The 25,254-nt window shown below is 38.5% G+C and overlaps 1 protein-coding gene across 6 annotated transcripts in view; it reads right to left on the reverse strand.

Annotated features, from left to right (window-relative positions):
• The window catches only part of PDE4B (phosphodiesterase 4B), a 549,769-nt gene that overhangs the window by 22,896 nt on the left and 501,619 nt on the right, over window positions 1–25,254 (reverse strand). For 5 of the 6 annotated variants that reach the window (XM_066268958.1, XM_066268959.1, XM_066268962.1 and 2 more), the window contains one exon: window positions 22,498–22,610. In XM_066268958.1, coding sequence (XP_066125055.1) covers window positions 22,498–22,610 — 113 coding nt within the window. Of the gene's footprint in view, window positions 1–22,497; window positions 22,611–23,188; window positions 23,262–25,254 lie in introns of those variants that run through there. The other variant, XM_066268960.1, reaches the window with a different exon arrangement.

The raw sequence follows: 25,254 nt of genomic DNA on the forward strand, positions 1-25,254 counted from the left end.
CTCTCAGCCTGAACCTGTCCTGACTCTGACACATTGTGTGGCAGTCTCCTATAGTCTGCACATATTATTTACCAGCAACCAATATTTCCCAGAAAACAAAACCCTTTCAACACTACGGAAAAAAACAACCAAAATTAGACATGCTTTAGCCCATGAGAATAAGTTGCCAACAAAGGAAGAAAAGTATTTATCATCCTTCCAGAGTTTTATATTTCAAGAGTCTTGTTGGAGTCTCCCTGCCCTCTTATCAAGTTGGGTATTCAGTCCAAAAAGAAAAGTAAAATAGGTCTGGAAAGAAATCATGTCTCAAGGAGTTACAAAACTGAGAAGGGACAGACATTATTACTTAATCAACTACTGTAGAGAAAGCCACACACACTATGTCAAAGATAAATGTGCCTGTACTACCTAACATATACAGATTCTGTTTTTCAGTTAAGAATCTGCCTTCCTTCACAAGAAAACCTTGTTGGGGCCTACTTAGAAATAATGTCCCCAGAGGAAATGGCCGAAGCCCCTTTTCAACACAGACAAGCAAAGTTTGTGAATGAACCTTCAGTAACATCAATTCCTCTGATGCTTTCTTAAGCTTACATCTGACGCTAGATTCGCGAGCACTGTAGACGCTGCAGTTTTGTTTTGTTTTTTGAAAAGAGAAAAAGATATTCCCTACATAAATGATTTAATATTGTTTGCCTAGACTGTATGTTATAAAAGCACATGAATTTTTTTTTTAATAAGCTATCTTCAATAGTGGGAAGTTATTGAAAATACCTCAGTAGCAGAAGCTGAAACTCACAGTTGATATGAACATTTTGTTTATGGCTTCAGTTTTTCTTTAGCTTCAGTGCTACATACAAAGAGTATTTTTTTCTGAGACAGATTCTTATGAAGTGATGGAATGTTTCATTATTTTCTATATTTCTCATCCGACAACTAGTCTGAGCTTTGTGCAAAGATCCACAAGCAAGCTAGGGGCTCTCTTGATAATGTTCTTAGTTAAATTAATCACATAACAGGGGTGGACTAGAATGAGCTCAGAGATTCATTCTAGTCCTAAATTTTAGTGTTTTTATGTTTTTAAGAGTAAGATAAATCCAGAAGAGTAATAACACAAGGGGCTACTATCCAGCACATGAAAAAGCTACCTTAAATGTAACCTGGGCTTGTCAGGGGATCACCTAAAAATCACTTAGGAGCAAATCTCAAGTGATCAAAAATATCCTTCTGCCTCTCAAAGACCAGATACAGCAAGTACTTTCCTGTCCTTGATAACCTCATGATGAAAGCGCTAGGTGAAAATTGTGTGCATTAAAAAGAACAAAGTTGCCAAAGAGAGGAAGACGTCTCAGTTGATACCCTTGTGGGTGACTGTCTCCACCGGAGCCCATCTGTGAGACAGGCGCCTTATTGTGTGAGATCTTCCTGTTTTTGCAGTATGAAACAACTGCCCAAGTCATTAAAGTCACAATGACTTTGTTCGGGGCTACATTTTGACTCATATTTTACACTTTGTTCGTCATAACCTAATAAGAATTCCCGGGTATCAGGAAAGTGGAGGGGGCCGAAAATTCCTCCTGAAATCACAGAATGCCAGCAGCGGTAGGCGGCAGTTGGAGCTGCAGCGGGCGGCACTGTTCAGTGAGAAATGGAAGTAAGGACAGCTTGTCTCCGTCTTGGTTCTGGCACTAACCAGACGTGTAATCTTGGGTCAGATGAACTGACTTTTGGGGCTCAGTAATTTTTAGCTGTGGGTTCAGTTTCTTTCATTATAAAATGGCTAATTTCTAAGATTTCTTCTGATTAAAAAACAAACAAACAAAAACTTGCTTCTTCCATACCCCTAAGCTTACATGGGAAGATATGAACGAGGACCCCAAAAAATGAAAGACTCTAATTCTTAAACACCTACACTTTTCTTTGCAAAATCTGATTTAAACAACCACTAAAATAAGAATATAATGTGCTTTCTCTAAAGTCCTTTATCAAACTCACAGTTTCCACAATTCTTAACATTTCAGATGATCTGACAGTGTGCATCTTATCTGTCTCCTTTTTGTCTTTCCCCATAAACTCTATTATCTGTTTGTAACTTGGTTTCTTTAATGAAATGTTTGTCATATTTGAGAGGCAAATAAAATCGAAAAGAGTTAGTTTGTAAGTAGATTAGCACCTACTTTACTAGAGACTCTAGTTTCATGATGAACCACCCTAGCAAACAAGTTCTACTGTATTAATATCTGTAGCAAACGCCTAGTACACCAGGAAATACAGTTAGGTCATTCTAACTGTCTATGTGCCAAATAAGAAAGAAACTCATCTAACTATATTAGAATTGAGTGATTCTCTTAACTGCCCCATAATATGGTACTCCACAATAAATAAGCACATAATGAAAAACAAGCACAAACATCTCTACCATAATTCTGCAACAAAAGTTGGTATTTATGGTGATGCTACATAGAATAAATTCACTTGCTGGTTAGAGGACAAGTATCTACCCAAGTAACATTTTAAAAGTCAAAGTAGGGCTTGACCAGGCAGTGGCACAATGGATAGAGCATCGGACTGGGATGCAGAGGACCAGGTTCAAAACCCCAAGGTCGCCAGCTTGAGAGCGGGCTCATCTGGTTTAAGCAAAGCTCACCAGCTTGAGCCCAAGGATGCTGGCTTGAGCAAGGGGTCACTCGGTTTGCTGTAGTCCCCTAGTCAAGGCACATATGAGAAAGCAATCAACGAACTAAGGTGCCGCAACAAAGAATGGATGCTTCTCATCTTTCTCCCTTCCTGTCTGTCTGTTTCTATCTGTTCCTCTCTTTGTCTCTGTCACACACACAAAAAAAAGGTCAAACTAGGGAAAAACTGTAGTACTTTCATATAGAGGATTGAAATAAAATATCAAAAGAATTTAAATACAACTTAGAATACAACTGCTGTACCACTTGAGACTAGCTCTGGAACAACCCTCAAGATTATTAGTTTTTTCTTCCTATCTATCCGTTTGCTGCCATTCATTTGTCTTGGAATTTCTGAAAACTAAGAATGGCACACATTATTGGGACACTAAAAATTGATCTTGCCTAGCCTCAAAGTAATTTCTATAAGAATGCTAACAGAAGTCCTGGCCAGTTGGCTCAGCGGTAGAGTGTCGACCTGGCATGTGGAAGTCCCGGGTTTGATTCCCAGTCAGGGCACACAGGAGCAGTGCCCATCTGCTTCTCCACCCCTCCTCCTCTCCTTCCTCTCTGTCTCTCTCTCTCTTCCCTTCCCGCAGCCAAGGCTCCATTGGAGCAAAGTTGGCCCCGGGCTCTGAGAACGGCTCTATGGCCTCCGCCTCAGGCACTAGAATGACTCTGGCTGCAACGGAGCAATGCCCCAGATGGGCAGAGCATCACCCCTGGTGGGCATGCTGGGTGGATCCCGGTCAGGCGCATGCAGGAGTCTATCTGCTGCCTCCCTGCTTCTAACTTCGGAAAAATACAAAAAAAATGTTTAGAGAAATATCTCAGATCTAATATTCCCCTATCTTCAAAAGTTGCTCAGTGACACAGTTAAATAGACAAAAGGTACTATATTTATACCCAAAGACTTATATTTTCACTATGCATTTTTAATTATTCATATATACTCACATACTATACTTACAAACTCTCTGTGTGTGTATGTGTGTGTTTGCACATATGTAGGATTGCTAGTTTTAGTAAATAAGATTCAGGACACCCAGTTAAATCTAAATGAACAACAAATGTTTCTTTTTAGTTAAGTAAATCCTAGATATTGCATACTAAATATCCCATAAAAAGATTAGACTTCAGTCATATGCTCATAATGTGTCAGGTTTAGAAGTCCTGTATATTTTTAGATCAGTTAAAACATCCATACTTTTTCTTTTTGACAGAAGTCTTTCTTTCTGGTGAAAAATACAAGACCTGCAAGTGTTAGTGGAGCTTCACGATTTTCTTTTGTTTCCTTGGCCCCTCCCCTTTAATCTGTATGTTAATAGAGATAAACAAACAATAAAAAGCACTTTGGCAGATTTAGTGACCTAGTGTAATAATTAAATATAGGAGAGACCTTTTTCCTAACAAATGACAAAACTATTGTAGCAACTGAGAAAAATCAAGGAAATAAAGTACACTGCTTAGTTATTCTTTTGTTTCTCCATTTACATCTTCTACAACTTTTTCTGTGCATAATGATTAATATTTAACCTACAACTTCTCAAGCCACGTTTAAAGCCATGGGATGTTACTGTGATTCCAAAGCAGATGACTAAGGTCTTTTGAATCACTTCATAGCCAGAATTCTATAACCTATTATATATGGTTTTTTTAATCTATTATATTTTCAAAATTAGAAATCTTACCATGGATCAGATCCAGTCTAGTGTTCTCCCCTGACTAGTGGGAAAACAAGACTTAGCTTCATGACCTTCCTACCTGACTTGAAAACGATGCAGAACAGGGAAATCACCCCCCAAAACTGTAATTTCTTTTCATAACCCTTTTAAGTATTGGTCTTGATCCTCTTTAAGAACTAATTTACAATTATATTCTATAGGATCTCCTAGATTGTTTAAAATTCTGCGTTAAGTATTGCCTTATTAAAATTTTCAATACTTTTGCAGTCACAAATATGAACCATAGCTTGTTTTGAGATGACTACCCTTTAAAACATACCATGTATATATAATATTGTGTAAAATATTAAATATATTGATTTCAGCTAGGAACTTTTACAAATCCCTGAGATAAAAGATAAACTTGTCATGGAAATCCTGCTTCTAGATTAGCAATTTCTCAGAACTGAGACAGACCCCTGGTCTGGAAATTTTCAAAATCAACTCTAGAGACTAATAAATAAGAGAAAACTCATATCCTTTCTTTCCCTAAAGGCCAATGCGTTGGCCTGACCTGTGGTGGCACATTGGATAAAGCATTGACCTGGAACTCTGAAGTTGCCGGTTTGAAACCCTGGGCTTGCCTGGTGAAGGCACACATGGGAGTTGATGCTTCCTGCTCCTCCCCCCTTTGTCTCTCTCTCTCTCTCTCTCCTCTCTCTCTCTCTCTTTCCTGTCTCTCTAAAAATGAATAAACTAAAAATAAAATAATAATAGAAATAAAAGCCAATGTGTTATCTGTTTTGCTATTTTGGTAACAGAATATATATATATATATATATATATATATATATATATATACACACACACACACATATATATGATTTCAAATTGAAAAAATTCTGCCATAAGTTGGTATTTTAAAATAATTTTAAACCATAAAAGATAAAAACAGTAGTCTTAAGCAATTTTATCATTCAAAAAAAAGATACACTTGTTTTGCATTTTATTTTTACCATAATTAGCTACCATAATTTAGAAGAGATGCATGGATGCATTGCACCGCAAAGTACCCCAAGATGTTTGCTGGGTTTATGGAAGGCTTATAAAAGTAGTTTCAGTAGGATGCATAGGTCATACATGAGGTAGATAGGGTTCTGGTTACCGGTTGACCCTACCAGTCTGACAGCATTAAGAAGACTCTCATAGAAAACCCAACAATATTCTTGCATGAGATGGCATCAGCTGAGCATCCAACTGAGTCTGGAAATAAAATCCCGTACTGTAACTTAGTCTGAGAAACACAGAAAATTGTTGAGTTTCCTGGAGACTTTTTCCAACTTTAAAATAGGAAGTTTAGAAATAATGTATGTAAAGTGATTGGCAAGGTATCTAAGGCCATTATAGGACTTGTAGTTTATTCCACAGGATTTGTACTTGAAGCTGATTTTTGCTTCTGAATTTTAAAAGAATATGAGCTCACTTGAGTTTATATTTGGGTGGAGGTTTCGGTTGGCTCTTTGACACTTAACCTCTTTTCTTCTCGTTGTTGACAACTGCTTGTATAATTAACTACAGAATTCTCACAATACGCTGCTGCAGGTGTGATGCAGGGCTAAGTCATATAGATTACATGACACAGGAGTTACTCATAGAAGTTCTGGCTTGCTGGTTGATATTTAGATTATTCACTAGTCTAAGGAGTGTAAACCAGAATTGCCAGATAGATAGAGCTTGTCAAATGAAACCATAAATCAAAATGGCCTTGTACTGGAGCCATATCATTTTTTAAGAAGCTTATTTGGAGATTTCTAGATGTCGCTAACTCTATCCATTCATAATTCCATGACTTAGTTAAAATCCTTAAATTAAGAGACTTTAGAACTCTTTGTGTATTAACCAGAGGCCAAGAATGCTCACAAATTGCCTGACATAAGAATAATTGCTCCAAATATGCATTTTGCTCAGATTTCCACAGTTGAGGTCAATCTAGTTACACATTTGAAGTAATTTGAAGTAATCAAATACAGTATGTGGTTGAGATAGGGATGAGAGGAGCATCAGCAATATGTCAGGAATGAAAAACATAACCAAACAATGTCAGAACGGCTAAGATGCTATTCTCCATACACAACAGCTATGGAGCATGGCTGAGTTTCAGACACATGTTCACAATCCTCTTTCCACCTGAGTATGCACTAGCTACTGCCAGTCTCTGAAGGACTTAGATGCTTGCCCAAAGGATGCACAACTTTCAAGAGAAAGGTAAGCTGAATACCATATTGCCAAATGAAACAACAACAAAAATATGCTTCACAGTTAAGCTCACAAGGAAAGAGCATTTGTCCCTATTGACTTTGTTCTCTGCTATCCAAATTGGGGAGAAAGCTCAGGGATTAAGATTTCACTGCTTTGAAGAGTCACTGTGAAGCAAGTATCTATGTGTGGGAAGGTTGTCATTGAACCTAACAATTAGAAATCTGGAGTTAGGCTTGGAAAGCACTTGCATATAGCACGGTGCACTGTAATAGGAAACAGGATTCTTAGCTTCTAATGGATTTGCCACTAACAACATAGCTGGTCCTGGACAAATTAGATTACATTTCTGAGCCGCATGCAATTGATCCACAAATATTTATTTGAATGCCTACCAAGTGCCTAAAGGTATGCTAAATGCTGTAACTACATAGCAAAATGGTGGGATCTTGATAACATGATACGAAGTGAAATAAGTAAATCAGAAAAAAACAGGAACTGTGAACAAGGTAAACATGATACATGTCTCCAATAAGCTTACAGTCTATAAGAGTACAAATTAAGTTCTACAACAAAACACAAAACCCATAAATTATGATAGCAAATTGTAAAGCAAACAAGCTGTTGAGTTAGGATAATTAGAGAAGAGATAACATCTACACTGAGGTCTGGAAAAATAAGAAGGAGCCTTGATCCAGCTCTATGATTATATTATATGTTGTATAAGCAAGCCATAGAATAATATAATAGATTGATTGCCCTGTGAATGTATCTTTAATTTTTAAATCATTTACTTTGGAGCAAAGTGAATAAGATTGGATTCTAAGCATCTCTACTTCATAGCTGAAGGGTTTAGACCAATCAGTTATCTCTCTTGCATCTTGGTTTCACACTGAAAATAAGGATATAATACGTTCCTTAAGGTGAGCATTATGTGAGATAACATAAATGAAGCCTATGTGAACAGGAAAGGGCCCTACAGATGTGTTTCTATGCTACCTTGGAGCTGGGAACACAAACTTTTATACACTTAAAGAGAATGGCCCTTTAAATAATGCTCTACTCTGGCACCACAGGAGGCTTTGAGAGCAAATAAGCTATAAGTGAAGAGATAGGCCTTAAAACTCCCTGCATAGCTCCATAACTAATGTTCCCTCAGACACGATTAAAGTTCTTGAGGAAATGCAGTCCTGGATCATGTGGCTAGATTTGAAAAGCAGAGATTAAAAAAAAAAAAATCTCTTCTGGATTATTCCTTAATAATACCTCCACCAAGGGTACAGGGGGATAAATGGCGATGCACGTAGACTTGGCATGGGGTGGAGGACGAACACTCAATACAGCACAGAGATGTGTTGTAGAAGTGGGCACCTGAATCCTATATAGCTATCTTATAGCTATCTTAACCAGTGTCCCCCCAATAAATTAAATTAAAGATACCTCCTCCTTTACTACCTTTATGGAAACAAACTCTCATATTTTACTCATTTTCACAAATATATTTATCTTACTTCAAAAAGAGAGAGAGGGAATCCATTCCTGCTCCAGAATGGATTATACCTTTGTTTGCTTTTTCTTTTTTTCTTTTTTGCGAGGTTCTCCTATTTTATGATTTACTCAGAGCTCTGAAGGGTCTTTTTTAAAAAGAAATATATGCCCTTTCTCAGTTTAAAATTTTTAGGATCCCCAGAAATATAATATATCATTAGATTATGACTTTATCTTAATACTTTAAACATGCAAAAGAAGAATATTTGTAAAAGCCCACTTTAAAATATTGCAATAAAAATAAAATAAATTCTCTGAAGCTAAACTATACTGATTTAAAAATGTTTAAAGAATATACTGTTGAATCTTGATGAGATATTATCATAAGCTTCCACGCAGTGGGTAAGAAAGATGCAAATAAATTTTGTGCAACTAGATCCTGCGACCTGGCAAGACAGCAGGAAAAAATTCAGTGGCAGCTTACCCTGTCAGGAACACAAATATCGTTCTGGACCTGGCCAAGAAAAACATATCCATTGCATCAATAACCACAGATATATCTAAATCATTCTGACTCAATTACAGATTGAAACCAGCAGTAGAAGTCTCAATGAATTGGAGCTGTGCCCTTTCAGCTTAGTGGATGGGTAGCATTCTGGCCAGTTAAATTGACCCTTGTGGGCCATGGGATATTTAGAGCAAGAGTTGGAGTCCATTTCATTAGTGAGCCATCACAAGGTCCCTAGCTTCTCACAATCAAATGAACATGCATATTATCACTGGATGGTCAAAGGACAGTCCATGAATTTAAATTCTTTGAAAATGCTAAAAAGTTTCCTTTTTTAATATGGATAAAGTCCTTAACCAACTTAGCATTGTTCAAAAAAGTTAATTATCAGAAGTCCCCATATAAACAAAATTTCTTATTTTTTTTTTAATTTTTCTATTGATTTGAGAAAGAGAGAGCAGGAGAGAGAGAGGAAGGAGGGGTAAAGACATAGGGAGAGAAAGAGAAGCATCAACTCGCTGTTCCACTTAGTTGTTTACTCATTGATTGCTTCTCACAATGCCCTGACTGGTGATCAAACCTACAACTTCAGTGTACTGAGAAGACACTCTATCCACTGAGTCGCCTAGCCAAGACCAACAAATTTCTTAAATGACCAAATCAAGTAGAATTGCAGAGAGCTTTCTAAAATAAAATAAACCCCAAATCAACTACCACCAATGGACAAAAGCCTTCAACTGCTTTTTACTTCTCTTTTTACAGTTAAAGAGGTATAGAGCTGTGCTTCTTTGATATTTTTTGGCCTTACTACTGTAAGCAAACATGGTGTCTCAAAAATTTAAAATACAATTTCAGACCTCAAGATTTTGCAATCTGGAACAAATATAAATAAAACCCCAGATAACTAAACTGTTAGCTATGATACTGACTGATAAGATAAGTAAGAGAGTGGTCTATGAAAATCTAAATAAAGTCAGAGCATTTAAGGTAGAGTTGCAAAAAAAAAGAAAAAGAAAGAGAGAGGGAGAGATAAAAAGAGAAAGGAAGAAAAGAAGGAAGAAGGAAAAAAGGAAGGAAAGGAGGGAGAGAGGGAGGGAGGAAGGGAGGGAGGGAGGGAAGGAGGAAGGAAGGAAGGAAGGAAGGAAGGAAGGAAGGAAGGAAGGAAGGAAGGAAGGAAGGAAGGAAACAAGGAAACAAGGAAACAAGGAAACAAGGAAACAAGGAAACAAGGAAACAAGGAAACAAGGAAACAAGTTTGGCATACCAGAAACAGGTTCATAGTAAAAGCCATGCTTTCAGTAGATCTTCTGACATCATGGATAGAAAGAGAGTTGGAAGTCTACTGTTTCAACCAACAGTAGCTATTAAAATGTTTGTGTATTTTTTTAAAACTGTCAGTTATTTTCTTATACTCAAGCAATTATCCTGGCTATTAAATTATTGAGCACCTTCCATGAATCTCCTTTTATATATTTTAGCTTATTAATTTAAGTCTTCTACATCTTACTTATCCCTAATAACCAAAATATTAAACTTCCTTACCCACCCCAAAGTTAGGAATTTTCTTTTCATTTTTTATATATGCTAAGAAATTGTATCTCACTCTGTCCTCCTTAGTAATATAAGTAATAATTAGAAATGGGTAGATACCAAAAGACCAAAAGTAAAACTCTCAAGTATATCTTAGGCATGAAATAGTTTCCCATATAAACATTATAACTGAGATGACCAAGTATCCCTGAGTCATTTTCCTTTTTTAAGTAATTAGGTTAATAGTTCTGAATTTATAATATTTTACAACAAAATATTTGCAATGTCTGCTTAACTCAGATCTCTATAAATATTAAAATCATTTTAAGACCCTTAAATATACACATAAAATGTTCTGCTATTATATAAATGAGGATTATTCGATTATAATTGTTTAAAGGGTATTAATTACATTGATGTTTTATCTAAATATGTAGCTGCCAACACTGTTGAACCCAACTCTACCAAGATGTCAATCATCTAACTCAAGAATCCAGAAATCATAATTGAGTTGTGAGAGTTCTGCATAATCTGGGTCACTGGGCAGAATCAATCTAAGGTGTAGCAAGAGGGCCAATTGGAGATCTCCATCTTCCTAAACTAAGAGCTCTGCTAAGTAGCAGAGAGAATCCAAGCACTATTTTTTCACCAATTGGTAAAACTGTCCAATTTATCAACTTCAGAGAAAGGAAAAGAAGTTGAGGGCAGTTATATTAATCACAGGGATTTTACTACATAAACTTTGGCATTGGGATTAGTGGGGAAGCAAACAAGTATCACAAGTGTTAAAAATGTTCATGTCCTTTAACTATTAATTCCAGTTGTGGGAATCTAACCTAGGAACAGCATCAGATTGCCTTCATAAAATGAGATTTCTTTTCTTAATGATATACACTGCTCACAAAAATCAGGGCATCAGGGATCATGCAGATACTCCAGTACTCTCAGCCTTTTGTATAGTGCATTTTCACCAATGAAATAAAAGTTGGTTTTGCACCTTATTTGCATAACTGAACAACTTTCTTTGACTTGTCATTTGCTTCTCTGATGTTCTTGTTTAATAAAAAAAAAATCAAATGCTTCTTTTTTTATCACTTCATATTCATTTTGAAATATCTCTTAATTTTTGTGAGTAGTATATATATTTTAATTCATATATACATATGAATTAAAATATAATATGTATATTTAATTCAGAAATTAAAACAGCAAAAAGTGAAGAAAGACACCAATAGCAGGTGTATTTAAAGCAACTCACAATGACTTCCACTGGATTTTGATAAAAAATTTTTCAGGAAAACTAAATTTGTTCTCTACTTGTAACAATTAAGACATGTATAGCTTTAACTCAAGAAAGGTAAATAAATGGACAATGAGAAAGTTAAAACTCAACAGTAATGAAAGAGGGGATGTCCCAGGTCTTTCTTAAGTATAACCAGCCTTTAGCTGCCAATGAACAGCAAGCTGAATGTGTGATCAAACCAGTATTTTAGTACCTAGTTCTTCCACTAACTAACCTTATGACTCAGGAGAAGTGATGTCATAGTATAATTATTTTTCATATAGATTGTGTTTTATTTTTTACAAGGATCTTTGGAGTACATTAGCTATTTAATCCTCAGTTTTTATAATCCTCATCTATAAAATGAAGTTGATATAGATAATATATAAGGCTCCTTTTTGGGCTTAAAGTTCTAGGATTTTATCTAATGCAACTGTGCAAGACAATAAATAGAATACATTTAGATAAATTTTAGTTTGGTTTATCAACTTTCACCATCCACTCTGACCAATGACATTAGATCAGGGGTCCCCAAACTTTTTACACAGGGGCCCAGTTCACTGTCCCTCCAACCGTTGGAGGGCCAGACTATAAAAAAAACTATGAACAGATCCCTATGCACACTGCACATATCTTGTTTTAAAGTAAAAAAACAAAACAGGAACAAATACAATATTTAAAATAAAGAACAAGTAAATTTAAATCAACAAACTGACCAGTATTTCAATGGGAACTATGGGCCTGCTTTTGGCTAATGAGATGGTCAATGTCCGGTTCCATATTTGTCACTGCTAGCTGTAACAAGTGATATGATGCGCTTCCGGAGCCGTGATACGTGCATCCCGCGTCACCGGAAGTAGTACTGTACATGAGCAACGCTGCCACATACAGTACTCCAGGAGCACAGGATGCATCCTGTCACTGACCACCAATGAAAGAGGTGCCCCTTCCGGAAGTGTGGCGAGGGCCGGATAAATGGCCTCAGGGGGCTGCATGGGGCTCACGGGCCATAGTTTGGGGACCCCCTGCATTAGATAGTTGCCAAATTATCACTTCACTTTGCCCTACCTGATCAGTATTAGAACACAGACTATATGATGCAGTTGGAAAGATATTTAAACTTCTTTATATTTTCTTTCCAAAGTAACTTTTTAAAATTTATCTTTTCAGATATCAAATGCCAGAACCCCTCATCCAAAATCTAAATTTTAAAAATTGTATTAATCATTTTTTACTGCCTATCTGTACTCAAATTTCATTTTGGTAATTGCTAAAGGTTATAACATTATGTACTATGCTGTTAGCAGGAGTGAAAGAAACTTAGCCATTTAAAGTTTTTAATGGTCATTTTTTAAGATAGTCATATTTTGAATAGCTAAAAAACAACAACAAAGAGATGAAATTGAACCATGAAGATAAATTTTCTTTACATTCACTAAACTTTCACTCATCTATGAAGGCTTTATGTTTTGAAAGTGGTATATTTTAAAATTGCAATCAGTTAGCAGAAGAAACATTTGACTGATGAACAGGATTGTGTTATTTAAAGCTTTTAAACTCTACTCCATAAAAAGAAAAAGATTCTCAGACACTTCCTAAAGAGAAAATGATTATCAGGCATTTCCCAAGACAGAAACAAAAGAAACAGGAGTTTTACTGTCTTCTTCATTTCTAAATAACTTAACAGTCCTTTCTTTGTGGAAATGCTTGGCTGCTTTAAAGTAAATCAAACAAAGGAAGTTACAGTAAATGTCCAACAGACTAAACAGTTTAGCAGCAGTTGAGGTGAAGTATCACGTACGAATGGGCAAGACAGAGTCCTTGAATAATGCTTAAGTAAAGGGATGTGCAGGGATGCATACTACCAAATGGCAGAGAGTGTGAATCTATTGAATGTGACACAAGTTTGCCCTGGCACTTTCTGATTAGGTAGGTCCTGGCTTCCAAGGAACCGAGCTCTCCACTTGCTGAGCACACATACTTAGAAGTAAAACATTTTGGAAGCATTAACTCCACCCTTGGCTTTTCTTTCATAGATAATAGTGGCATAGATTTTGGGAGCCTTTTAGGCCGAGACATATTTTAAAAGAAAAAAAAAGGCAACAAAGAAATGTAAAACAGGCCCTGGCCGGTTGGCTCAGTGGTAGAGCGTCGGCCTGGCGTGCGGGGGACCAGGGTTCGATTCCCGGCCAGGGCACATAGGAGAAGCGCCCATTTGCTTCTCCACCCCCACCCCTCCTTCCTCTCTGTCTCTCTCTTCCCCTCCCGCAGCCAAGGCTCCCCGGCGCTGGGGATGGCTCCTTGGCCTCTGCCCCAGGCGCTAGAGTGGCTCTGGTCATGCAGAGCGATGCCCCAGAGGGGCAGAGCATCGCCCCCTGGTGGGCAGAGCGTCGCCCTTGCCGGGTGGATCCCGGTCGGGCACATGCGGGAGTCTGTCTGACTGTCTCTTCCCGTTTCCAGCTTCAGAAAAATGCAAAAAAAAAAAAAAAAGAAAAAAAAGAAAAGAAATGTAAAACATTTTTTTCATTAATATATTGGAATTCTATTTTTCAAAATTCTATTGTTCTAGAATTATATTTGACACTCTAAACGTCATCATCTGATTTTTTTAAAGGGGAGAGAAAGGTTCCCCTTAAAATGACTAATTTATCAGATTTTGAGAATATATGATAGCAGAAGAAAGCCAGAGGTGCTAGCCTTGTCAGCTAGCCAGAAGTGCAGCAATCAAAGATAATGTTCCCTCACTTCATTCCCGCTTGTTTTTTAGAGATTTGTTCACTTGGGGACTTTAAATGAGTTAGCTAAAAGATTGGACTAAATTAATCAGAATTCAGGGAAGAAAATAGTGTTGTAAATACCAATGCAAAATATAAAAATTAAGTAAAATATAAATCAAATTTACTACAAAGCACTAGACAACTTTTAAGATCTTTTTGTTTTTGTTTTTATTTTTATATAACACTCGAACTTGGAATACTGCATTATACTCTCAATAACACAACTCAATTTTATCTTAGAAAGAGTAACTGAAATAATGCCAGATAAACAATCAACAACTTAATCTTCTCTTTTATCTTTGTTTAAAGACGAAGTCCAAGAAAGACAGTCTACATGATACTTCTAGGAAATTCTCTATATTAATTATGGCTACTGAAGAAGCATCACTCCTCTATTTTATGGTCATGTTGCATGCACTGGATAAGACATAGTTTATGATGAAATTGCCCTTATTATCTGAATGATAGTAAAAAAAATAATTTGTAAGTAGATTAGCCTCTGTCCATTTTCTTTTCATTTTGACTGTTAGAGGGGTGGGGAAAGAGAATTTGGGGTAGGTTAAGATCCTTTAAACAAAACTTTATCTTAGGCCATGCTGGGCAAATAAGTTTGTAAAATTTGTGTTATTTGATTTTGCTCACTTTTATTATTAAAAATGGCCGCTGCCCATGTGAAACAGCTAATTACCTTCCTGCTTGGGAGGGGCTTTGTTATGCTAATGTGTGCTGGAGGACAGGTTTTCATGACAAAAAGTTTTAAGAAAGAAGGAGAAAGGAGAGGAAGTAGGCCTTGCTTTTGCAGAGTGAGAGCAGGGAGGAAGAGTGTTGAAAAAGAAGCCAAGATGGCGGGGTGCGGAAGGAGAAGCCAGTTTGTGCAGAGAGAAGGAGATGGGGAACAAGAGGTGACTGAGCTGGTGTGGGCCTTTGATTCTAGGAAAACTCAGATGTGTCAGTAGCTTTGTGAGTGCTGAATGAGTGGGTTTTGGTGAGCCCTCTGTGTTTTTGTGTTTGCACACTGGCCGGGTACAAAGCTAGAATAAAAGGAATGGCCCACCAGTTTTCAGCTCCACTCTTTCTCTACCATCTGTCCACATCACATTCAATGAGAACCTGCAAGAGCATGGCCACCACAGCGCGGCTACTGGCCATACAGGCCACAATTCAGAATTTTGGGAAATAAATAGCCTCGAATTTAGCATACTGATCCACTATAAGCAGTGGATTAGTTTAATATTGTTATTTGCAGTTTTATAATCATTTTCTATAACTATGGGCATTCTTCCTCCTCTTCTATGTTAATGGATACTGTTTCTCATCAAAAAGACTGAGCTTGAGATGATTAATTGTTGCTCTAGTAGAGTCCAAAATATGGTAATTGCAGACTTAACTAAAGATGGCCAGAGTTGAAGAAATTCTGTACATCCTCCCAGAAACCATGACAAAAATCCCCTTATAAGAGATATTAAATAAATATCTTTATATTTATCATCCCATTGAGATCATTGATGGTGAGTCAAATGGCCCTGGATATGAATCCTGACTCTCTTCTTTACCTTAGGCAATTTATTTTAAGTCTCTAAGCCTCACTTTGCTCATTTGTAAAATGGGGACAATATTACCTATTTCAAAGGTTGCTGTATTAATGGAAGAATATAGGCAAGGAGCTTAGCACAATGTCTGCACACAATAAATACCTGTAAATAGTAGGTGGATTTTTACTATTATTGTTCTATCAATGAATGCAAAAATTGAAGGAGACCATGGAGATAGTCTTCTCTATTTTGTTTTGTAGATAAGAAAAAGATTCAAAATGATTAAATTGATTAAGATAATACATTTAGGACCTGGCTCAGTGGATAAGGCATCAACCCGGCACACCAAGGTCGGGGGTTTGATCGCTGGTCAGGGCATGTATGAGAAGCAATCAATGAATGCACAACTAAATGGAACAACTAAGTGGAACAATAAGTTGATGCCTCTCTCTTTCTCTCCCTTCTCCTCTCTCAATCTCTCTCTCCCCTCTTTGTCTCTCTCTCAAATCAATGGAAAAAAAATTTTTTTTAAAGATAATACACCTAAATTGAGGCCGAGCTAGAACTCAACTCATGGCTTATTTCTCAGGCTGTTCTCACTTTGCTGCTTCCAGTTTTACATAAATCTGAACAATAAAGAAAAAAAAAGTAAGAGCAAAATATGTATGAGTCCCCCATTTGGCTTTCAGAACTGATTTTCATTCTCTTCTGCCCTCTGGTCCAGGGTCACATTGAACATTTATTTGTGGGGCCACAAACCATAAGTGTAAATATGTAAAGATTTACATTGAGCTCCCTTCTACCTTGACAGACAGCTTGGAAGGCCAAATCAAATTTAGAATTTCTCAACTCCTAAAACAGGACAGGAAAGGATCAGGCAGGATCTAGTTCCTGGATCATGGCCTGCCCCTTCTTTCCTCATGTCCTACCACCAGCAGAGACCAGTGTGTGAGCCTTTGAATAGGCTCTGCCACAGCCATGTCCAAGTTCCTTCTGCACAACTGTCCCAACTAAATGCAGTCTCTTTGCTACTCTTAGGGCTTCAGGGTGTATACCCTGCATCACACCCAGGAAAAAGCCTGTTCAGCCCTCCATAGTGGGTTCAAAATCACTCAGAGAATGTGGGGGTCAAATGAATGCAATGTGGTCTGGAGTGGGGTACACAGGCTCCCTTGAGCTGGCAGGTGCCTCCCCTCCTGGAGCAGAGTGCAGCGGGAGGAAGAGCAGGCGAGGGCTCTTTTAAATTACGGGGCCCAGGAAAAGGACACCACTTGTCCTAAAGGTGGTACTGCACTAATTATATCACTTAATTTTAGGCAAAAGTGGAATGAATACCTTTCAATAATTGGTCACCTGCTTATCATCTTCCTGACAGAGTTCTAAGGTGAACTTGATGAATAGGATCTATATTCTTTCCGTTCTGCTGGATCCAATGTTTCGCATACTTACTGATTATTCAGTTAGATACATAGTGACTCAGTCAAATTTAGGGTAATTGTGGTAGGCAGTTAGACAAGAATGAGCAGACAAAAGACAATAAACCAGGTAGGAAAGGTCATCAGGGTGAGAAGCCCCAGGTGCCTAGCAATAGGCAAAATCGGGAAAATAAGAACCTCATTCCCAGGGTAACATTTATTCCTGTAGCATATCGCTTGTCATGTATGTGGTTTGGACCCTCGCCTTTCCTTCCCTCCCCGGGCATGTTGCTAGCCAGGTGGTAGACCCCCTTAGAGGAGGAACAAGGGGGCTTAAGAATAACTGCATATGACTCCCATACAAGCCCTTGCATGACTACTCACTTATGCATTAAGCCATCAACACAACAGGGTTCTGACTGGCATCAAATAATTGCAGGAGCCAAGTTTCAGGTCTGTTGACCATGAACACATGAGTTTTGGTCACATTAAAGATAAAATCTAGGCCTCAGTTGTGTTTCAGCTCCAGGCCCAGAAAAGCAGCAAGGCCAGGCAGGGCAATGCCATGGCTGACATCAGGACCAGCTGCAATGACGAATGACCACTTGCTCTGGCACTGAACAATCATTATAGCTCACAACCCTGAATGACACACCTAGAAAGCTGGTGAATAGTTTATTAAAATCCTTCCTTGAGACCTCCAGGATCAAGTCCCTCGGGACTGAGGACCCAACACGTGTTCTGTCTCTCTGGAGCACACCACGCCTTTCCCCAGGCTCAGTACCTCTGCTTTTCTTTCTCCTACGCTCCAAGGACCCTTCTTTTGCTTCTGTTACTTGTTTGCTGAGCCCAGGCAGCCCAGCTGGCTCACTTCTTTCTACCTGTGTAACTTTCTAAATAGACTTTTTCCTTCAATTGAAGTCTTGGCTCTAGATTCTTTCTCAGCCAAACTCAAGAACTGAGGTGTTTGAACTGAGGTTCCGTCTAACTCCACCAGTAATATTCTGGTTTCATTCCATGGTAACATAATCAGTCTACCATGATCACATTCCAGTGTCGTACAGCTTGGGTCCCAGGTGGTTACAGATTGGAAGATGTATGCCTTTATCCTTCCCATCCAAGAGCACATACAACTAGTCAATTAGTGGCCTTTACACTCAACACTCCAGTAGGACCACACTTGAATAACTAGAAAAAGGAATTTACGCAGCCAGGGGGACTCACTTCCCCTGTGATGGTATCTGTAGCTGATTTCATGATGCCTTCCGAGAAAAGGAACTGTCAATCCACCGTTCCTACCTCATAGTTTTTCTTAGCAAACATTTACTGAAGTACTAGGTCCTGATGCTTCGGTCCAAAGAAAGTACTGATATTATTCAGGATTGATATTTCCTGCTAGGGCTCAAACCTGTGTAGTACACATAGAATAGTCCCAAAGCAAAACTAGTCTAGAAAGAAAAGGATAGTGAGGGTGCTAGTCAGAACAATTTGGAGTTGCTTAAACATAGATCCTTCATGAATACCAGAGCATGTTCATCTTTCAAAAAACCTGCAGTGTGCTGGGTATGAGTGATCCCTTTGCCTGTTTTCACCTGAAAATGTTAGGCGACCGTTTCCCAGTAAAAGCTGCCCTCTTTCTCCTCAGTCACAACTATGCTTCACTGGGATTGTTCTGTCTTGGTCCTTCCTCAGCCACTGTTGTTGCAACTCTGTACTTTTCTGACTGCATCTGTCAGGAAGGAGACAGGAAATTCTAGTCACCCTCACGGCAGCTGTGCCGTTCCTCCTATCCTCCTCCAATGACTTCAGTCAGCTTCGGTGACACAGGGCAGGAACTGAGCCACAGTGAAGGTCAGGAAGATAGGTCAGTGTTTATGCCCGTTGGGCTGGGGATCCTGCTGAGGCTATTTGGTTTCTTCCTTTCTATACTGTTTCTTTTTCCGTTCCTCTTTTTTGTAATGCAGAACCAAAGCATCCTGTTTTCAAAACATCTGACTGTTTTGCCACTGAGGAACTCATGCTCTGATGCATGTCACTGAAGTATAAAACAATTCTTCTAATTCAGGAGGCAAAAAAAGTTGAAACACCAAAATCAATGAACAAATCTAAGAAACCAATCTGTCGTTAAAGAAAACAGCTCTAACACATCTAACTGAACTTGGGCTGCTAGTAAAAGGATCACTAGACATCCATTTCATCTTGAAAAACAATGTCATTGCCTCACACAACTCCTGTTTAATTTATTCCATCTTGTTGTAATTCTTGGAGCAAAATAATCTATGCTATCAACCCACCTGACTGCATCTTTCTTTATGAATCTGGGTTCCATTTGGCCTGTGGCCAGCATAAAAGACTGAGGGAAATTTAGGCCAAGAAGACTATGTTTTTATAAGTCACAGAAACAGTTCCTTATCTAACTTTCTGGGCTCTAAAGCACACTTGGGAAAGCCAGTTACAATCTTTGAGTCACAGTTTTCTTCAAAATATAAAAGGATTAGGAAAAAACAACAAAATCCACCCAACCCTACCCAGATGAAGTAAATATGGAAGACCGCTTACTTTTCCTCCACTAGACCCAGTCAGCTCTCTACCAGCTACATATAGATGGGCACATAGGAAATTTCCAAACACTACTTAAGGGAAACACTTGCTCTCCCATCTTAAATAAGTTCAGAGGCTGCAAAAAAATTCGGTAGTCACTTAGCTGCTCAGAATTAGGGACACATAATTTTTTGCAAAGATGTAGTATATGCTACTAATAAGTTATCAATGATTAAAGTTTTACTACACATCAGGTGCTTTGCTGAGTGCTTTAGATGCATTATGTCAATCACAGCAACCTAGTGAGGTAGGTTTACAGATGAGAAAATTAAGTCATAGAGGGGTTAGGTTGGCCAAGTAAACTATAGGAACAGGATGTGAAGCATGATCTTTTGACTCCACAGCCCATCTTCCTTCTTGGAGGATGCTTTTCACATACTTTATAGAACGTCTCACACTTACTGTCAAGTATGTACCTCTGAGATTTGCCATGGCTCATTTTTTTAAGTGAGGGTAAGCAAAAGATGACTAAACCAAAGACTACACAGTACTGAGAATGATTATGATGATGACGACTAGATTTTTAAACAGCAACTAGGATGGAATGCTCCAATAATTTCAATAGCATTTAAAATTGAATTGACCACAAAACTATTCATATTATATTATATTGTATTGTGTTTTATTACATGATATTAATGTGCCATGGATTAAACTTTACCTGAGACAATTATCTAATCAGGACTTGGGGGGGGGGTAAAGGGAGCTAAGTAAAAAGAGAAAGATCTTTTTTAAAAATTGAAATTGACTTTAGCTGTCAGCTGGGCATTATTCATCCACTGATTGACTCCTTAGCCCTTCCACCTTTCCCCTGCAGATTCAGAAAATAGGGGAGGCGGCATGCTTAACTGCATGAGAACTGAAGTAAGGGTTAGCCCTTTCTTTAGGGTTAGCTCTATTCAACTTTCATTGCTTCCCGCACACAACACCATAAAGGAGGAGCGGAAGCTTGAAGTGACTGGGATTCTTAGCCGGACTGACACAGTCTCTCTGGTCTCAGAGTCTTATTAACTATGACACTGACTATAAAAAATTTTAAATACATTTGTAAGACAGACAATGCTTAACTTCAGCCCTCCAGACACAAACCTAGCTGGAATCTACAACTCATCAATGCTCAAAATGAAAAACAGGGGCCATCTGCAGTTTCTCAACGACTAGCCTTCCCCCGCCCTGCCCCCCTGAGTTAATTACCTATTTTATCTTAGTGATTCCAGAAGAAAGTTCAGCGTGTTTTTTTATGGTGAAACCTGCTGAAAAACTACCCTCAGAAGTTGGATCTACATCTTGTATGGGTGTCAATGGTCACAAAATGCACAGGACAGGGGATCTGTTGATGCTCCAAAAGTTAAATAAAGCATGTATGAAAATGCTCGCACATGGAGGACAGGGTGGTTTAGAGAAATTATGCAGTTAAGCCCTTCTCATGGAAAAGCAGTGAATCGAGATTTACAACAGCCTGTAAAAACCCAGGATTTAGCCTTCAATTGAGAACTTCAGAGAAAAACAATTTAAATAGTTAAACCTCAAAAGTTTTCTTTCTTTTTTTTTACTTGAATGTGAACTAAAGTGTAAAAAAACGGGGGGGGGGTTGCCCTTTCATTAACGGATAAACCAGGAGAAAGAAGAATCTCCCCTCCCCTCCTGCAGGACCTCCTACAGAGGCAATGCTTCCTCTGCTCAGATCCTTTGAGCAGGAGCCAGCAAGCCTTGATAGGAAGGTGATACTTTTAACTCCAGGAAAGAGGGAGGAGGGACCCACATTCACTAGTGTACCTCAGGGCTGGAAAGGGCCTGCTGGCAGGTATGGAGAAAAATCTCTTCCTAGTCCCGGAACCATGAAACAGTAATACCTCAGGCTAGTATAATTAGGGATTCTGGAAATGTGAGCTCATGAGGGTAAAGTGTGAAAGCTTTCCATCTCTATATATGTGTATGTATAATCACTCACGCACATACATGCCTACACTCTTCAAGGGAAAAATATATGCAAAAACAACAACTCTCACTACATCAGTTAGCAGTCTGAATCCAGGTTAATAAACAAATTCTGTAATGATAGACCATTAAAGATCTTCAATACTAAGTTTTGTCTGGAGATTGTATGTTAAACCATTTCTTTGCAGCATGGGTGAAACTTGATTTCAAATCTACACTTAGAAAAGCAGCAAACTTTCTTTTTTTGGAGACTATACATTATTTACTTTTTTTTAATCTTAAATTATGCCAACATAAAAAAATAAATGTTAGAAAAATCTCAGAATGTCCTGAGAAGAATTTCATAACTTATTAAACTTCAGGGGAAACCATTCCCTCCATCGATATATGGAGGGCACATTATTTTCTCATTAAAAAATAAATATATATATATTATATATGTAAAACACCTGATTGCAATGCCACATTTTTACATATTTTATGCTGTATATTCGTTCAGATTTTATCTTCCTGATAGTTGTTTTTAAAAAATGTATTTCCATGTGTTCAGTGATTTGTACACTTTATAAACACTTTTTCAAATCTATTCTGAACTACATCAAGAAGAAAGTTCGGTTTCTGGAAATTAAAGCGTGCTGAGGATTTTAAACTTTCCTGAAGCATCAAGATACAAAGCAAGTTTGGCACTTGGGAACAGAATCTTCTGAAGCAGATCAACAAACCCACTCTTACAACTGCGTCCCGGGTGCACCTCTGCGGCAGGCAGGGGCCAGGGGAGCCCGGAGCTCCATGCGCGGTCCCACTTGAATGAATAAAACGGTCCCCTCTTACCTTGTTAGAAGCCATCTCACTGACAGAGCGGTAGGTCTGTATGGTCTCTAACTGGTCTAAGCACCAGTCCAATTCCTCCAGTGTTTCCATTGCTAATTTTTGATAAGATTCTTCTGCAAACAAACACACAGACATGTAGTTAGGCTGGAGCGGCTGCAGGCTGTCCATAGCAGAGTCACCGTTGCCGCTGCTGATCCCGGAGCTACTGAAGGTGGCCCCGTGCTCCTTCATTATTTGCGCGCCGACTCCTTCCTTCCAGCTCTCTCCACCAGGAGAACAAATCACCGTGGTGCTCTCTGGCCCGGATGGCTGGTGCCAGGTTTTCACCCCCCCTGCCTGGATGAGGTGTCTGTGATCTATCAAGAAACTTCCCCTGAGGAAGGAGGCGGGGAATCATCCCTTATAAACTCATCGTCATGCATGTGTCCTAAATCTAAAGGCAGAGCAGTGAGCTTTCTCAGGCTCTGTCTGCCTTAGTCATCTCGGGGCTGTTTAGGGTGCGTGATGTCACTTCTGAGTGTTTGCCGTCTAGAGGAGAAATGAGGAAAGCGTTCGCTCATTTTGCTTTTCTTCTAAATGAAACAGGCGAAAATGGGGGGGGGCGCTAACAGTTTCATTGGAAGGCTGCGCATTCATTCATTCCCCGGAATGTGTGCCTGTTGGATTAACTTTTAATTCCGCAAACACTGACCCGCACAAGTGAGAGGCATGGGTTATTCTTCCCCCTTCTCTGAAGCTCTCCCCTAAGTAGAGCCAAATGAGGTCTCCCTGATAAGACCTCAGGCTATGGGGGACTGTCTGGAGTTCTTTGTGAACACGTTTATTGGCCTGGGAGTCTGGCAGCTCTTGTTATACTAAACAAAGCTAAAACTTCTCTGCTATTGCCAGGATCGCAGGGAAATTCTGAACCGGACTTGCAGGTGGAGCCAGATGTGAACGCTGCAGATTTTCATTTTGATTCAAGTCAGGGGCACTGGTTTGTTGTTGTAGGAATCTGGACTTTCTGGGGATATTTCTCAGTGGACTATTCAAAAAATACTGTTTTTAAGATCATATATTTGCTGGATAAAATAAAACCTCTTTTTAAATTTAAGTTCTCAAAATGTCATTCCATAAGCAAAAAAAAAGAAATAAAAATTTGTGCATCTAAATTAATACTTACTGACGTAAAAAAAAACACAACCCACGTTAGCAACCACTGAATGAATCTTTATAAATGCAGAATGAATTAATGGTGCTACAGCCAATTATGAAAATCAGTCAGACTCTCCTGTATATACGACACCAATGAACTCTACCAACCTTTCTGGAATATAAACAATAGGCACTGATAAAATTAAAAATCTTGTATGAAATTATATAAAAAAGAAAAGATGACACACACTTCTGTCAGATTTAGAATACATTTTTCATGTGTTCATAAAGAAATTCTAGGGAGACCATGTAGCTTTTTAATATCATTTAAATAAATGTATGTGTGGAGCATTCACACTTGAAGCTGAAGAGGGAATAAATAGATGATTCCTGTAGTCCCAGATGCACATTTCGAAGAACAGGTGTTCTGTTTATTCCCCAACTATGTGTTCACTTCAGGATAAACGGGTCAAAAGTCAATATCCTGTGTGTCATACTTTTAAAAACCCCACAAAACCACTGGAGATGACTTCCTCTTTTTTTTCACACTCCTCAAAACTGTGCAGACAAGAATTGAGGTGTTTTCAGTAAACCCCAATTCAAGCCAGACGTGCCTGTACCTTGCCTGCTTTCTTCCTCAATTTTGCAATGCCGCTTCAACATGAAAGAATCTCCTTACTTTCTCTCTAGTGTGTCCAAAACACCCCCTGCCTCCTCTGTTTCCTTCCACAGAGCACTTTTTCCAAGAAGGTTTTTCTGAAGAGACAGAATGCTCCCATCCACGTTCCCAGCCTATCATAAAAGAAAAAGTCCAACCAGTTCCCAACTAGCTGGTCTTTACTACCTTAGTGTCTCCATATCGCAGCCTGTGGTGACTTAGATCAGCCATTCCTTAGGACAGTGGGGGATGAGCAACTTGCTCAGAGCCTTTTGAATTAATGATATGCAGAATGACTGTAAAATGAGAGGATACTTTTTTTTTCACTGAGAGGAAAAAAGGGATCCGATTTCCCCTCATTTCTGACAAAGAAAATACAGTAATTATAACAGCAATAGCACTGAAGAATGAGGAGGACTCTGTAAAGATCCAATTAAGTGTTACCACCACAGCTCATTCATCGTCTATTATAGCAATTTTCTACTGATGTGCGACAAGAGGCACACTGGTGTGACGCAAGCATTTTAAAACCATGCAGTACCTGACTATTTATTCAGGGACACTGACCTCTTTTCCTTTAGACTGCCAAATAAAACAAAAAATGACAACAGCCGATATGACAATAGCCGTCTGGTGTAAATGCATCAAAGGATACCTATTTTTTTTTTCAGATTGGCAAAAAATACATTTTTTTTGGTGTGCCACAGAATTTTAGTAATTAGTTTATCTGTGCCACAAGATTAAAAAAGAAAAGGTTGAAAATCTCTGCTCTATTACATAGAACAAGCACATATGTGCGCCCAGAGCTGGTGCAATACTGAGATGTCAGTGACAAGCCAATAGATATGACAGAACCTTCTTACTCCACTGCCCTCTCTTAATTCTAGCCAGCCAAAATATTGTGTCTGAGATTTTTATTTATTTATTCATTTTAGAGAGGAGAGAGATGGAGAGAGAAAGAGAGA

Source organism: Saccopteryx bilineata, chromosome 3 (genome assembly GCF_036850765.1).
Source record: "Saccopteryx bilineata isolate mSacBil1 chromosome 3, mSacBil1_pri_phased_curated, whole genome shotgun sequence".
NCBI classification, from domain to species: domain Eukaryota; kingdom Metazoa; phylum Chordata; class Mammalia; order Chiroptera; family Emballonuridae; genus Saccopteryx; species Saccopteryx bilineata.